This window comes from Otolemur garnettii, unplaced genomic scaffold (genome assembly GCF_000181295.1).
Source record: "Otolemur garnettii isolate 467f Iridium unplaced genomic scaffold, OtoGar3 scaffold00049, whole genome shotgun sequence".
Lineage (NCBI taxonomy): Eukaryota > Metazoa > Chordata > Mammalia > Primates > Galagidae > Otolemur > Otolemur garnettii.
Window position 1 is genome coordinate 2988250 of NW_003852444.1, and position 16952 is coordinate 3005201.

Genomic DNA, 16952 nt, shown 5'->3' on the forward strand with positions numbered 1-16952 from the left:
AAAACCCTGTTAGATGTTACTGGAATCTTCTACCCACCCTGTGCACTATAAAAGAGGCCACATTTGGGGAGAAAGAAAAGTAGCAAAACCTGAATCTAAGTCTTCTTTGGATTCCCATGGCATGCTGCTGAGTACTGTGTAGAGGTCACTGAATTGTTTTAAGAAACTGCTAATAAATGTGAACCTGGTCCTGATATGTAGCATAATGCTTGCTTGTATGTTCACAGCACACAACTAATACAAACTGGGTAACTCACAGTAACTTGCGTTGACACAAGTTGTGAAGTATTTGCTACAGCTGAAGTGTTCTGAACTAGAACTCAAAGGGCTTGGATTCTTGTCCCGGTTGTTTCTTACTAATACATGGTCTGCTTATCTACTCTGTGTTTGGATCTATGTTTCTTCATCTACAAAATGAGATCAGATTCTGCATGTATTCTCATTTTCCAGCTCTAATTATAGGAAATCTAGCATTATCATATGCCTCACAGTTGCATGACCCCCCTCAACTTCAATGATCTTCATTGCTATTTCCTATCTCCGCCATATGTCAGCCATATGTCAGCCATATCCTGGATTTATCATTTCCCATAATTGTTCCACTTTTTACATCTTAACCTGTACTTCTCATTTACTGGTTTTTACTAAGCTTTTTACTAAGTTTTTTGTTGTTGTTGTTTGTCTGTTTTTGCACTCTCATTCTCTTGCTTCATTTTTTCTTACTCTTTGATCACCTGAAGGCTTCTGTTATTTTTCCATTCATGTCTAATCTCTTAGCCCCTCTGAGCTGTTATCCCCAGGCCTCAGTAATTTTGATTTAATTGCCATTGCTCCCATCTTCCTTGGCCCCTTATCTATTAACAGAACATATACAATGAAACCATTGAGCCAAATATCTGCCTTCTGTGCGTATGCACCCACTCAAGATAGATGTCACCAGGGTCTATAACCTACCAAAAAAACTGGGCCTGCAAGGTGACTGAAGATCATGCAAGCATCTCTCAGTTTTTGTAACAGCAATTTAAATAATTAATCCTTCTTTTCTAACCCGATCTGTCATCTACACTCTTATTCTCACCCATTATCATCACCAACATCTATTTAGAAAGTAACTATTCTGCAGAAACTATTTCATCTCCCTATTTCTCAATCCATGCTTTTTCATAAAAGTTCTCCCAATCTAGGTAAATTCTTGTATTTCCCCCTCGGCTGTCAGTGAAAGAGTTTTTCCTCTTCTTGTCTAAACATAATCTTTGCATCTGTTCTCTGGATATCACAGCCATTGAATCTCTCAAAAATCTTGCCCACCAATTATTTCTCCTCTTTCTTGTGTTGCTAACCTGTCCCTCTGAATGTATTTTCCCCCTTGTAAATATGTCCCAAGTCAAAATAAATAAATAAACAAATGTCCCAAGTCACCCCAGACTCTGTTGATGACACTGTGTGCTTCTCTAGGTATCATTATAATTTCTTTTTCCCCTTCATAGCTAACCTTCCACGAAGATAACGCCACACTATCTGTATTCCCTTCCTTATTTATGATTGGCATGAATCATATGGCCTATACTCCACTGGCATGGATGGCTCCAAGGCCATCAGTGACTTTGTGGCTGAACACTGTAGACATCGACCTAATCACCTAGCACTATCAGCCACTCCCTGCTCCTCGAAACTCTCTACCTATGAATTCCTTGATAACATTCAGTCTTGGTTTTCCACTTATGTTCCTGGTTTCTCTTCACTTTTCTTGTAGTTCATTAATTTGTCCAATGTAGATATTCCTCATATTTCCATATAGGTTCTCTTTTTAAACTGTACATTCTCCTTGAGCAATTTCTACTACTCATGTGACTTCATATAACATCTGACAATAATCCAGCCTGTATTTCTAGCCCAGAGATTGAGATTTATATTTTTAACTGCCCATCAAATGTCTCATGGACATTTAAATGCAACATAGCCCTATCCCTACTTGTGCCAATCCCGCTTAATTATCTGTTCCTTAAGTAATTACTGCCTTGGGGAGATAGACACAGTTAAAAATATAATCCCAAGAATCTTTTTTTAATCATATAAATATTTATTCACTTTTTAATTTTTAATTAAAATCATAACTGTATACATTTCTGGACTACAATGTGATAATTTGATACACGTTGCGGAGTGCTTAAATCAAACTGATTAACTTATCCGTCACCTTAGGAATCTTTTTTGACTCATTGGTTCCCTTCAGTCCTCACAGCCAGTTTCCAGTTCAGACTACTTTCCTGGTATCTTTGCATTATTTTCCAAATGGCCCAGCACCAACTGGGTCACCTGGATCTCCTATAACCAAATCTTTAATGAACGTTTAAATAATCCAAAAACCTGTGAGTTTTGTGATACCTCCTAGGCCCAGCTGCTCAGCCTTCCCTATTCTCCATATTCCTGCCATGCTAAGCCAACATGAATGCAGCCACAAACCAGAAGTGGATACATGATCTGCCCTCTCTTCTTTTGTCTATTCATAGCTTTTTTTTCTACTGGCTTATACATTTTTAATTGTTTCATAAAAGTTCTTTATACATTAAGGATATTAGTTCTTCACTTATTATATATGTTGCAAATATTTTTCCCAGATTGTGATTTAAAATTTCTGGATTAAAATTTACATAAAACACACACATCTTAAGTTTACAGTTTAACAAATGCATATATCCATTCAATAACTACCCAGTCAAGATATAAACTATTTCCATTATTCCAAAAAGTTTTCCTGTTTCCAGACAATTCCTGCTCTACCCTTGCCCTAGAGGCAACTAGTATTCAGATTCCTATCACCATAAATTAGTTTTACCTATTCTTGAACTTGATATAAATGGAATCATAAAATATATACCCTTTATTTGCTGACTTCTTTTGCTCAACACAGTGTTTTTAAGGTCATGAATGTTATTGACTGGGTTGGTAAGTTGTATCTTTCTACTGACAAATATTATTCCCATGTATAACTATATCACAATTTGCATACTCATTCACTTTTTTTTTGCCATTTTTAAAATTTCAAAATATTAAGGGTGTACAAATGTTTTAGGTTCCATGGGTTGTTTTTGTAGTGCTTTAGTCCCAGCTATAGGTGCACCCATCACCCAAATAGTGTTCACTGTAGCCATTAGGTAGGTTTTTGCCCATCACTTCCTCTCCCCTCCCCCTAGGTGATTTTCAACTGAGTTTTACTTCCTTCTGTGCACACGCATGCTCATTAGTCACTTCCAATTTAGCAGTGAGTGGTATTTGTTTCCATTCTTGAAATTCTTCACTTAGAGAATGGTCTCAATTCCATCCAGATTGCTGCAAAGGGTATCAATTCATCTTTTTGTGACCAAATAGTACTCCATGGTATATATATATACCACATCTTATTAATCCACTCATGAACTGATGGGTACTTAGATTGATAGCCACATGGAGAAGAATAAAACATGACCCACTACCTCTCACCACTCCCCCAAATTAATTCAAGACACATAAAAGACTTAAACCTAAGGCATGAAACCATAAGAATTCTAGAGGAAAATATAGAAAAAGTTCTTCTAGATAACAGCATAAGCAAAGAACTTATGACTAAGATCCCAATGGCAATCATGACAATGACAAAAGCGAATCAATGGAATTTGATTAAACTAAAAAGCTTCTGGATAGCTAAAGAAACAATCTACAGAGCAAATAAGCAGCCTACAGAAGGGAAGAAGATATTCTCAGGCTTCACATTTGATAAAGGGCTAATATTCAAAATTTACAAAGCAATGAAGCAAATCAGCAAGGAAAAATACCAAACAACCATATTGAAAAGCAAGCAAAAGACATAAAGAGAAGATTCTCAAAAGAAGAAAGGCAAGTGCCCAATGAACATATGAAACAATGTTCAGTGTCGTTAATCATCAAGAAAATGATAATAAAGACGACAGTGAGATGTCACCTAACCCCATTTACAGTGGTTTTTATTAAAAGTCTGAAAACAGTAAATGCTAATGTTGACGCAGAAGCAAAGTATGGGCATCCCGACCGGTTAACAGAGCAGGAGAGAGGAAGACTTGTGAAGAGAAAGACATGCCACTTGCATGGGAACAGTACTCACCTCATAGCCTTTGTCATAGGTCTTTGTCTTTGCTGCGTCTCTCTCAGTGGCCCATAAGGAACACTGAGCACAGGTGACTGGGTCCAGGTAGCCAATTTCTGCCACAATTGATTTATGGAGCTATAAAGCTGACAGCACCTGGAGGAGGGGCATGCATTTTCTGACAGACCATAAAAGGGACCTTGCACTTCCCGTGACACTGGAGAAAGCTCCATTTGTTTATAAAAGAAGAAGGTGTGGTTTTTTGTCTTCTCATAGTCATCCTGCCTCTGTGTCCCTGTTTGCCACATTGCATTATGCTTCCTTGTCTGTCCTGGTAACCCAAAGGGTTCAAGGACTAAAGTCTTGTCCTTCTTCTTCACTCCTCCAAATATGCATAGATCTTTTAAAATATATAGCTATTTGTTGAATAAGTAAATAAAACAAGGAATAGCTCTTGGTTCACCAAATTGTTCCTTTCTGATTTTGTCCTCAAAAGTTCTCTTGGCATAACTCATTGATTCCAATAAGTGTTTCTACCTAGTATTCTAAATAAGTGAATTACTGTTAAAACAGAAACTATGTGTTAGAAGATACCTCTAGTGGATGTTTGTCTTGTGTTTGATGGCTCAGTACCTTTCAATAACTCTTATTACTATTTAAATTTACTTAAAGAATTTCTTTCTTACCTGGAGAATTCTGTCTTCCAAAAGAAGCAACTGGAAATTCCCTTTCACAGTCTCCCTTTTAACCAAGGTGGAGGCACATGGCCTGGGCATGGCCAATAAGATATGCCTGTGAGTTATTTAGATCTAGAAGTAAGTATAGAGAAAGAGGTGTTTTGTGGAATCCAGGATGTTAGAGATACAGCATGTATTAGAGGCAGCAGAGACAAGCATGGTGGTATCCTACGTTCAGTACTGGGGCATAAGCTGACAGATGGGTGCTAAGGGCAGGGCAACAGAATCCCCCATAAGGTAATTGGGGTGTTACCCTTAACCACATAGTCTGCCATCTTAACTCTCTAGCCCTCGTGTAATTTCAATGAATCACTAATCTATTTTAAGAATTTCTACCTAAGCTAAAAGGTAGAATTCTACCTAACATGGGATTTTCTCATTGATATATAATTCACACACCATAAGAGTCAACCTTTTTAAAATGTACAATTCAGTGTTTTCTAGTATATTGACAAAGTTGTACAATCCTCACCACTATCTAATTCCGGAACACTTCCTTGCCCCAAAAGAAATTGTATACTTGTTAGTTGTCACTTGCCTTGCCATTCTCTGATCCCCTTCTTCTTGCAACCAGCAATTTACTTTCTATGTTTATGGATTTGTCTATTCTGAACATTTTATACAAACAGAATCATACAATATTTGTCCATCTGCATCTGGTTTCTTTTACTTGGAGTAATGTTTTCAAAGTTCACCCATGCTGTTGCAGGTATCAGTACTTTTCATTTCTGGATAATGTCTATTATGTGGATATACCACATTTTGTTTATCTGTTTATCAATTGATATACATCTGAGTTGTTTCCACTTTGGGGCTTTTACAAAGAGTGCTGCTCTGAGCATGCATGTGCATTTTACATTCTCATTCCTACCAGTAACACAAGAGGGTGTTATAAGGGCATTAGAGGGTTCTTATGATGGCATCTAAGAAGCGTAAATAATAATGCCCATAGTAGTCTTTTGTGTTTGCTTTGAAGTCTTAGTATATGGGAAAGTGCAGCGAGAGAGAGATATCTCTACATTTATGATCTCCTGGAAAGAAAAATCCATCTTACATTTTTCCCCAGTACAATGGGGCCTTTATTAGAGGGGTAATGTACTAGGATCTCATTTCAAATTTGGAAGATATCTTGGCAAAAGATCAAGAAAGGAGCTTTGTTACTACACAAGATATTTTTAATCTTTCTGCGATACTTATTAACACCACCACTACCAATAACAATGACAACAAAAGATACACAAACACTGTACAATAATTTAAAGAGGTTTATTTTGAGCCAAATGTGTGTGATCACCTGGAGCCCTAAGAGGTCCTGAAAACATGTGCCCACAGCCGCTGGTTATAGTTCTGTTTTCTACATTCATGATGACAAAAATTACACTTCCCTAAGTCAGTACGTGAAGTATACATTGGTTTGGCCCAAAAAGACAGGCCATCTCACAGTGGGGCCTTACAACTTACAGACAGGTTTAAGGATTCTTTGATGTGTTGTTGGTTAAAGAAATAAAACTTAATAACCCAAGGCCCCTTATTGTGATAAGTAGAACATTTAGCTAATTGGAAAATATTGGATTATCTGTGTCCTAATGCAGTTGCTATAACATAATTGGCCTCCTGGTATATAAGAAAAGAAAAAGTCATAGGGAAAAAGATCACTCTTTTCAAACACAATCATTTTGTGATTTGTTTTCGGGTAACACTAACAGTAAATATCTGTTGAACATTATCCCAAATTTTAGACCTCTAGTGTTTTACCCAATAGTGTTGCAACTCACATATTTGCCAGAATTGATATTTTATGCAATATAGAAACCACTATGACAAATAAAGCAATAGTTCAAGTATGCTCTCCCATAAACCTAAGTCTTAGGGAAGTTTCATTGCACAGATGTAAAGAGAAGCATGGATAATCTTGAATCTGATCATTCCATCAGCAGATTAGGCTACAAGAGCTCTGATGCTGAAGAAAACCTGAATCCCCAACTCACAAGAGTTTATTGAACAAGACTAACCCTTAACCCCAAAGATGATCTATGGCCAAAACATCACAAAATTCAAAACTTCTCATAAATTCACTTGTTTTATTTGTCTATGGCATATATAAATTGCATGTGTTTGTATTAACTGTGGTGTTATACATTAGGCAAAAAAAAAAAATAGATAAGATTTACACATTTCAAAGCATACTACTGGGAACACAAATTATTTTTTTACATCCAAATTCCTTCATTTGCCTTAAACCTTAAAGCTCTTTTCCCATACACTAAGAATTTTTACCAAGCCCTCCTCACTCTTTTCAGGTAATTTAACCCTCCCTTTCTCCTCCCCACAGGGTTACTATTCTTGGTGATTTTATGTTATATTTTTACTCATGAGCACTTTTATCATCATTTTTACTCTAACCTTTCCTGCCTTCCTTTCCTTATGCCTACCTTTTCTTTCCCTTATACCGTGTTCTCTGACTATTGTTTCCTTCTACTTCTTACCAATGAGCAGATGTTTTATCTGGATATTTTCTTATGATGCTGGTTAGCTTCAAAATACCTGGAACCTTCATGCCAAGATTTTTCATGTATATTTAGCAAGACAGTGGGACCCATTCCCTGATTATACACGCATACACATCCCAGTTTATATCCAGTAAATGTCACATGATGAACCATTTGTACCATGTTAATCACATAGGGACATTAACATTACCCATAGATTCTCCACAGCTCCCTACTGCCTATCCCACAGGGCTAAGATTTAGCCTTCAGGATGCACAGAAAACAAAAATAATAGCATTAATAAAATATTTTATTCATAGGGAGTATGAACCAATTAACAACACATAATAATTTTTTGAGCATGAAGCTTAAGTAGTTTCAAAGTCATTCATAGTTAGGATCTTGCTCTAAAAGTTCACAGAGTATTCCAGGTCAATGAAATGAAATTATGTAGGCTGATGCTGCTGCTAGTCACATCAATGCTTAATACCTGTTGAGAATCAAAGGAAAAACAATAGGCATCTTTTATTGAAATTTCCTACACACAAATAAAGTACAAGTCAATGGTCCATATAACCCCCTAATACTTTTGCATTTTATTGCCTAGCTAACAGACTGCCCACAAATTTTTAAGTGAGGAGGAAATTTTCCAACTTCTTAGGATACAGACATCTTTCAGTAATAGGTATAGGCCTCTAACACAATATATAACCACTGCAGAGAAGCCAATGCACAAACTGGAGAGAACGTCCTTTTTCCTATTCTTCTGAAGTGTTTGTTTTCCTTGGAGCCATCTTTTTATTTCCTTCTCCTATTCCCTCATAGCACCCTGACAATTGCCTAGTAAGACTTTGATATTCAATATTTTTTTATAGGCAAATACTTTCCAAATGACTTTACAGTGTGTGCAGGCATTAGCTTGTATGTCAGCCCATGAGCTGGTAAGCAGCAGAATTGGGCAAAGTCCTTTATGAATTCTTGGAAAAGTTGTGATTTGATTGACAATAAAACCACAAGTATGAGGAAATGCAAAAGTGAAAGAAGACTTTGTTTCAGGCCTAAGTAATCAGGAAGGATTAAGAAGAAAAATATTTCACGGGAAAGCAAAAACCTAAACACACAAGGAAGAAAAGGTCCCACTTACTAACAGGATGATAAGTGTTGAGATCACCATACTGCATTAATTTTTTTCACATACTTAACATTCATGAGGCCAGACAGTGTCTTGTAATCAACAGCCTTAGCCCTACCCTGAGCCAGGGAGTGCTCACGATGTAATGGTTATTGTCTGTGTCTGGGTGAACTTCATTGCTGTTATCAGTGTTATGAATGGATGACTACACAACTATTTAAGGATTATTTTAGGAATATGTAATAAGATCAAGAAAGTCCTAGGATGAAAACTTGTATAGTGTGTTAGCAGCCTGGAAGAAAATCTCATAGACAATAGCAGAAGAATTTTTATGAAGTGCTCAGGCACCAACATCCCGTTAGTAGAGAGGAAACATTCTAACAGATTTGTGGCACGTATTTTTCTTTTAAACAATAACAAATGAGGTAATAAACTATTTCATAAAATAAAAATATCTGAATACAAATTTAAATAATACAAGAACAATTTGTGCTACAGATTGATGATACAGAATCATCAATATAGCTCCATTCAACATTCTTCTCTGTATTATCACTTAAAATACTAAAATATGTGGATATAATAAAAATCTGTGTCTAAATAAGCTTCCCAAAGCTTTCTGTAAATCCACACTTTCATACAAATGACAAAACACAGTTATAGCCCAGAAAGAAAGAGAAGAGGAGGGCCAGGGGAGAGGAGGGAAATGGCTGGGTGGAGGGAGGGCAATCAGGGGGTCTCACCTACTGTGCATATTGTAAGGGTGCAAGTCAATTGCATTAAGAATAGAGTATAAATGTCTTAACACAACAATTAAATAAGTGAGGTGAAGGCTATGTTAACAGTTTGATGTAAGCATTCCAAATTGTATATATAATGAGCACCTTATACCCCATAAATGCAGTAATGTACACAGTTATGATCTACTTTTAAAAAACAAAAAGTAAATAAAATGAAAAAATTTGAGTGATAGGAAAGTTATTAAATTATAGTTTTTAATCCTTGTATCCTTCTTGTGGTGTATGAAATAATGGAGTAACTTGTAACTGATGATGTCACATTTGCTGAAATAGGGTTGCTCAAGGTGGTTGGGAAGTTAATTGTTGAGGCAGAGGTGAGGGAAAAAGATGAAGTGTTCCACAGGTTCATAGACAAGAAGGCAAACATGGAAAGTGAGAATTCAGAACCTTGATTCTAAATGATAATAAACCATGAATTTTCCCTTCACCGCCATGCTGCCCACTCCTAACACGTGACAACAGAGGAGTTCCTGAAGGGCCTTGCATAGACGGAGTCACTTGCAGGGGAAACAGTCAGGCCCTGCGCTAGGCATAGTGGGACTGGGAAATGCCACTGGAACCTCTCGCTGGTCACAAACCTGCATGGTGGAGTTGTTTTTGAAAGGGAGTGCTGTGACTGTGCCGCTCACAGAGATGCTGACGTTGGCGATGGGGACACTGCCCACTCCCCAGATTTCAATGTAGCCCAGTTTCAAAGGGTTTGTACCGAGGATGTAATTGTTGAAAATTACATGACTCCGCATCACATTCTGTTACATTGGAGATAAGAGAAACCAAGGGCAAATATTAGTAGAATTAGTTCACTTTTTCCCCCATCTCTTTTTTTAGGGACAGATACAAATCTTTAAGAAAGACAACTACAATATCGACATCTTGTGTCTTTGGAGACTATCTCCTATTGCCAACGACCGTCCACTTTGCACTGACAAGTGTCTAAAGGATCTCTGGCACTGCCCTGGACTGCATGAGAGACAAAGATCTCAAATATCAAGAAATTTCTATTCTATAGGTGAAGAAGGTATAAAATGTACAGACAAGGCAATTTAGGAATAAGGGCTCGATAACATAGAAATGATAAACTGGAAGAGTGCTCATTACTGATGAGATGTGAGTAAGTTTACTCTGGGAGCATAGCAAAGCCCTGTCTGAAGTCTGGAGGAATGTAAGGATGTGAATCAGCAACATGAGCAATAAAAAAGCTCTAAGTGGTGTTTTATGCCTTTACGATATTTGACATCTTCCCACTCCAGTAGAACTCTATTCTGCCTTCACAGCATCAGTCATACTCACCTGGCTGACAGAAAACTTGGCCCAGTAATAGAGTCCTTTTTCATAGGTATCTGCAAACAAACAATGAGATAGACATTGGCTGGACCTCCACATGGCTTATTTGTCTTGATTGAGATTACTTTTATTTCTTTTATTTTACTTTTCTTCTTTCCTGAGTTGCATGTTGTGATTTATGTCTGTTTCCTAGAGACTAATCACTCTTGAACAAACTTGAGTTTACACAAAATGTTTTAAATGAGTGTGCATAGATGCAGCCATCTGACAAAGTTCCCTGGTGTAATACAGGTTTCTAATACCACTCTTAAGCCACATCTCATCCTTGTAGTCTACCATACCAGCATGGATTCCTTTTGCAAAGTGTACGCATCTGCTCACATACATGCACACGACACACACACAAACACCAAGATTAATGTCTTGGTGGGTTTACGCTGGTCAATTTTTAAAATGTGATTTCTAGAGAACAAATAAAACTAAAGGAAAACTTCCTTTGTCTTTTACCCATCGTGCATGCCACAGGCCTGGGGGAGCACCAGGGAGAGCATGAGGGGCAGCACATCCAGTGAATGTGGGCCAACCAGGAGCCCTTATTCCTGCCTGATGCCCCAGCCTCATGGCTTTCTCACTCTCCCCATGTGCCAACCTCTTTCTAATCTACTCTCCACTCAACCAGTAGCCCTTGGCTGGCTTCCCTCTAGAACTGTGCTGTCCAAGACAGCAGCTGCTCAAAAAATGTAGCTGTTTAAATTTAAGTTAATTAAAATTAAAAATTCTGTTCCAGATGCACTTGTCACATTTCAAGTGCCCGATAGACACATATGTCTGGTTGCTACCCCATTGGACAGCAGAAGATGGAAAGCATTTCCATCACTGCAAAGTTTCATCAGACAGCACTGGTATAGAAATAACTAATGATACTTGAACCATCCTCATAAAAGTCTACTCCTCATGAAAAATTTTCCAAATAAATAACATAGCTGACTGAGGCATCAGCTCTTTTACTGGGACAGTAAGCCATGTTACTAGGGAATATGCCTTTGATCATAAATCATAGCAAAGTTATCTCAGCTGGCTGCAAATAAATTTTCCCTGTGGCTCATGTACTATTGCTTTTGACAGTGGACTAGGATGGTTGAGCAATGGTGAGGGACTAAGCTTCATTTATGGGGAGATCAGATCATGTACAATATGGAATGTACCTACTCTTGAAGTAACAAATGACTACATTTAAAAATCCAGGGTTGTTTTAATGTGCAAAAGGCTTTTAAAAGCAGGCCTCTAAGACATTCTGGAATCAATGCTACTGGTATGAATCCCAGGTAACTCCTACTCACCGATGCTTTGCCCGTCATCCCAGAAGAGCCAGCCCTCAGCAGTTTCATTATCATCCAAGGCAACCTTGAAGCCTATGAATTTCTGGCGGCTGCAGTGAGGTGGGAGAGAGGCATCAGCAAACACCAGAGCCGCAGCCACAAACAGGGTTTTCACAAAATGCAAAGGCACAAAAGAAAGTGTTTCATGAGACAAAGGCCAGTTATTAGATTCAAGGGACTTGTGGCCTAATTCTAGTTCTGTCTCCATCTAGTAATAGGACTTCATGTTATGAATGAATGAATGAATTAGTGCATTTATCACTATTTATTTATTATTTATTACCAATGAGAATTCCTCTTTTAGAATTTTTTGGATTTAAATATCTCTAATTCTTTCTTAGCTCTCATCCATTTATATGATCCTTTTTAAGGCTCTTAAAAACAATACAGTCAAACTTACTGGGTTCATTTTCTCCCTTTTATGAGAAAAAATCCTTATGCTAAAACCTTTATGTTTTCATGACCTAAGTTCCTAAAACACATACAGTGAGTTCTGTGTTCAAATGTCCTAGTTTCTTTAGTTTTTATTTGAAATCATTAGAATCAAATGAGTAGGAGGTCTAAAACTTTTAGTACTGATAACCAACAGACGTGGATTTTAGTCCCTATTTACTAGGTCCATGACTCTGAGTAAATCCCTCAGCCTCTTTGCTTATCGGCAAAATGAGTATAATAGCAGAACTATCTCATGGAATTTATTTTTTTTTCTTTTTAAAGGAAAAATAGATAATCTCCTAATAGAAATCCCCATATCTGTCCAGTTCCAGGCTCAGAGCAAACATTCACTTATATTAGTTATTAATTATACAAACTTAGGTCTAGAATTTTAAAATCTTATGTATGAGGAATACCAGCCTCAGGCATCAGCTGTGATATGGCTAAAACAATTTTTCAGCAATATTTTCTTAGGAAAGAGTTGATTAGATCTGACACTCTTCTAAAACTATCATGAGTCATGGTTGCTCCTATTTCAACTTCCATTTCAAATATCACTTCCTAAAACCTACCATCTCCCCCACTTAGACCTAAAATAGAGGTTACTTATAATTCAAAGAGTGCAGAGTCTTTGCACAAACCAGCAAATAAACACTAACAAGGGTTTAGTAAAATTGCTTTTGGGTTTGAGAGTGGAGCTTACACACTGGTAGGCTTTGTTGCAAGTCAGTGAGTTAAGTGGTATATAAGGCAGAACCCCAGTCCCAGCGTTCACCTTAAGTGGGTATTCAGTGCAGGCTCTTGCCAGGGCAGGATGTAGCCCCCGCGGACATGAAGGTTAATATGGTCAAGAGAGGCTGGCAAGGTCTTCCACTCTCCCCTTGCATTAATATCCACACCCTGTGGGCCGGAAGAAAGAGAGAAATGACGGAGAGGACACACATGTCCCTGGACAACGTATTTTGCCAGACATCTTGTTCACCCCTTTGAACCTGCCACCTGACCATCACCCTTTCACACACACCTGTTACTACACTTATGCATTCATCCAGGTGCTGTGGGAAATTGTGCACTGCTGTCGTCAGGTCAGAAACTTTGAGGTTTCTACCTGTATACAATACATGAGGTCCTAGCATGGGTCACAGTCCACCCTGACTCCACAACTGGTTTCTGTGTCACCAAGCATTTCTACAGGAGTTTGCATCACCCTCCCATTCCCTCCTCCTTGCTCCTAGTCCACTCCCCACAATGGTATTTCTAGACTTTCTTTTTCACTAGGGGCCCAGCTGGGTGCTACCCACCCTCACTCCTACCCCTACCTACTTCCTTAAATCACACCTTTCACTCTTACTTCATAGGAAAAATGCAGGTGAGCTGACTACCTTTACAAACCCTGACCTCTGCCTTTATGTCTGAAATCTTTATCTTGCCTCACATGTGAAAGGAGGAGGTACTCTCTCACCTGAATCTTAAGGAATCAACCTCAAATCCTAAGGAATCATTGTTCCCATTTTATCAACTAGAGCAGGGCTTCTCAGTCTCAGTGCTATTGACATTTGGGGGCTCACACTAGTTCACAAACTGTGAGACAGGGAGAGTTTTGCTGGTTCCTCATTCCTCAATAAACTTGCACTGCTTAGACATGCAAGGGCTGGACCCTGCCCTCTGTGTGGGTTTTGCAGACTGCCTAACAACTTGCTTACTTTAGGCAGCTATGTGCACCAATGCTTCTTGGAGCATCTGTGCTATAAAAGGAGATATTTAACAAAAGGAGAAGAAAGGCCTCTAAGAAACTTCCAGCAGGCAAAGACATAAACAAAAACTATAGTTTACAGCACAATCTCAAAGGCTTCCTACCTTTGTGTGCCATGGTGAACAGTAGTGGTATAAGGAAAGATAAACACTAACACATAAAGAATATTCATTAGAAGCCAGGCACAGAGTGAGACGCTTCGTGTGTTCTTTTACAACAGTTCTATGAGGGAGGTGATTTTACCCCATTTGGATGTGAGAAAACTGACTTGTCCAAGACTGCACACCAGGTGGGTTACAAAGGCAGCATTTGACCTGATCTCTGTTGGATCTACAAAGAGTTTGCACTCTCCCACCAGATTGTATAAACATTTGGAAAAACTTACCGTGTAGTAGTCATACCAGCGAGCTCTGGGGAAATAGGCAGTGACATTTCTGGCATTCTAAAATTAAATACAAACAAAGCTTGTCAGTGGGCACTGGTATTGATGGCAGAGTAACCACATTAAGAAAGAGGTTAAAATAATAGTGATGGGTTTGGATCCACTGGCCTCATCTCTCTAGAGGTCAATAATGTTGGGGAAGGCTTCCTTTTCAGAAAGGGGAGATTTGCCTACCAAAACAAGCAGCTTCTATAAAGCTCTTTGAGACCCAGAAATTCAGGAATAAAATGAAACCAGGATTTGCTCATAGACTTACCTCATATCCATTCTAAAGAGATAAACGACTGAGGCCAGGTCTGGGGTAGAAGATTTTGTAGGTACAGTAAGATTTGAGGAGGTTTCTCAGAAGCCTAATCATCAATAGAAGAAGTAAAGAAATGGTTTTTGCTGCCTAGAGAGGCCCTTCCAGCAGGAAGGGACAGCAGCAGAGGAGGACACACAGTGCTGCAAGCAGTTCTCTGAAAAGTCTTATTTCAACAGTGCTAGAGGATTGCAAAGGATTCCTCACACTACTGCCCCCACCAGACCCCGTACTCCTTATTTCAGTTAACGGAAAGATGATTCTACCGTGGAATACTTCATACAGATTTTTCTTATGGATTGTCCTATGAATCAGAATTATTAGGCTGATATTCAAGACAAAGGAGTGGAGGCCCCACATACTCAAGTATCAGCCCTCATCTCAGAAGGAGAGGAAGAGACAGAGATAGAATAAGAAGCCGTATCTCGGGAATCCCACCATGGCAGGCCTCTTCTTTGCCCTGTGTGCCCAGCCTCACAGCCAGACTTTCTACTCATCAGTTGCCTTCATACTCACAAGCTCTAGAACAGGGCTGACCAGGAAGGCTGGGCCAAGCAGGAACTGACCATCTATGTCCCAAGTCACCTGGTCTGACACAAACCTGGAAAGGGAAGCAAAAGTGCCACAGTCAGAGCCTGAAAAGGGCCCCAGAAAACCAGAACCCTGAGGAAACATCTCCAGTTCAGGTCCCAGGCAAAATCCCAGCTGCACCCTTAGCCATCTTTTACTCTTTCCTCAGCCTGATCAGGAACACACTGCCCAACTCCCCACACACAATGCTCCTCAAACTTCAGAAGTGCTTGTACTTGGATATGCTCTCTCCTGTAATATATTTCCGTATTTCTTAACTATAGCACATTTTGAATGCAAACATGGCCTTTGTCCCTCAACTCTCTCCCAGAATGGCTGTGTTTTGTGACCTGACCTCATGTTGGCTTAGGTCCACGTAACCAAATTGCTATAAAAAATACATAGGCCTTTGCATAGTCAAATTAGAAACTATTTTTAACTGTGCTTTTTTTATTTCAAAAACTATTCTCATTCAATGACTAGTCTATTGTGTCACACTGCACTGAAGGAGCAATGAAGTGTGCTGTGTGCCTCGAGAGCTGATATCAAAAGGCAAATGCAACTTTGATTTGGAATAATTATTTGCATCAACTGCCACCCTGGAGAATGAAATAAATTATCCATTAGTCATTGGGATCCTGGCTAGACACTCACTCATGGAGAAGGGGCCGCACCACAGTGGTGCCCTCCGTGTGGGCCTGGTGCATCAAGGTATAAAGATATGGCAATATGGTGTATCTGGTCTGCAGGACACGTCTGGAAATTTCCTCAAATGTAGCATTCCAGGAGACAGGGTCTTGTCTCTAAAGAAAAGAAAGGATGGTACATTTCTAATTTCCCTTGAGACTTTCTCTTTGACCTGTGAATTATTTGAGAAGTGTCTAGAGATTTTTCATTGTCTTTCTGTCATCTAACGCAGAGCAAAAAGAGAAATTTATAGTGCTTAATGTTTACATTAGAAAGGCAGGAAAGTCTCAATTGTATGATCTGTTTTCATTTCAAGAAACTGGAAAAAGGAGCAAAATAAACCAAAAGGAAATAATAAAAACAAAAGAAAATAAAAAAGAAAGGAGAATGTTTGGAGCTCCTTTTAGGGGTACATAAGGGATAGAAAGATTATTCCAAGTGAAGATCACACACAGCTAACCAAAAGACAACTGCATATGAGACCCAGAAGATATTCTTAATAGAATGGAAAAAGTCACTGAATCTTTCCTAGGATGGCTGATTAAATTTCCCTATAAGATGTTCTTGATAGTGTTTGGTACAATTCTGACTAAACAACATAATTAACCTAAATATTACAGAGGAATATGGCTTGTCCAGACATGGGGTTTATAATTTTGAAGTAGGGAATAATGTCCTACCCTGGTCCCAATGGTGTTGTGGTTCCTTGAGAAGGGGTAAAATGCCCCCAGTTGCATCCAGCGAACACACATCTCATATTCAGCATCATTAAAGAACCCACAGATATCTGCTCCTGTCTGGGGAAAAAAGGGAATAACATGAGCCTGTTGATAATTCCCAAAAG

The 16952-nt window shown here is 38.7% G+C and overlaps 1 protein-coding gene across 1 annotated transcript in view; it reads right to left on the reverse strand.

Moving 5' to 3' along the window:
• Positions 1-7740: 7740 nt before the first annotated feature.
• MGAM (maltase-glucoamylase) overlaps positions 7741-16952 on the reverse strand; it is a 63608-nt gene continuing 54396 nt past the window's right edge. Inside the window, exons 39-47 of the mRNA XM_003791558.1 lie at positions 16789-16905; positions 16076-16224; positions 15368-15452; positions 14494-14550; positions 13131-13255; positions 11882-11970; positions 10548-10597; positions 9836-10006; positions 7741-7815 (exon numbers count right to left, since the gene is read on the reverse strand). Of these exons, the coding sequence (XP_003791606.1) occupies positions 7741-7815; positions 9836-10006; positions 10548-10597; positions 11882-11970; positions 13131-13255; positions 14494-14550; positions 15368-15452; positions 16076-16224; positions 16789-16905 (918 nt within the window). The remainder of the gene's footprint in view (positions 7816-9835; positions 10007-10547; positions 10598-11881; positions 11971-13130; positions 13256-14493; positions 14551-15367; positions 15453-16075; positions 16225-16788; positions 16906-16952) is intronic.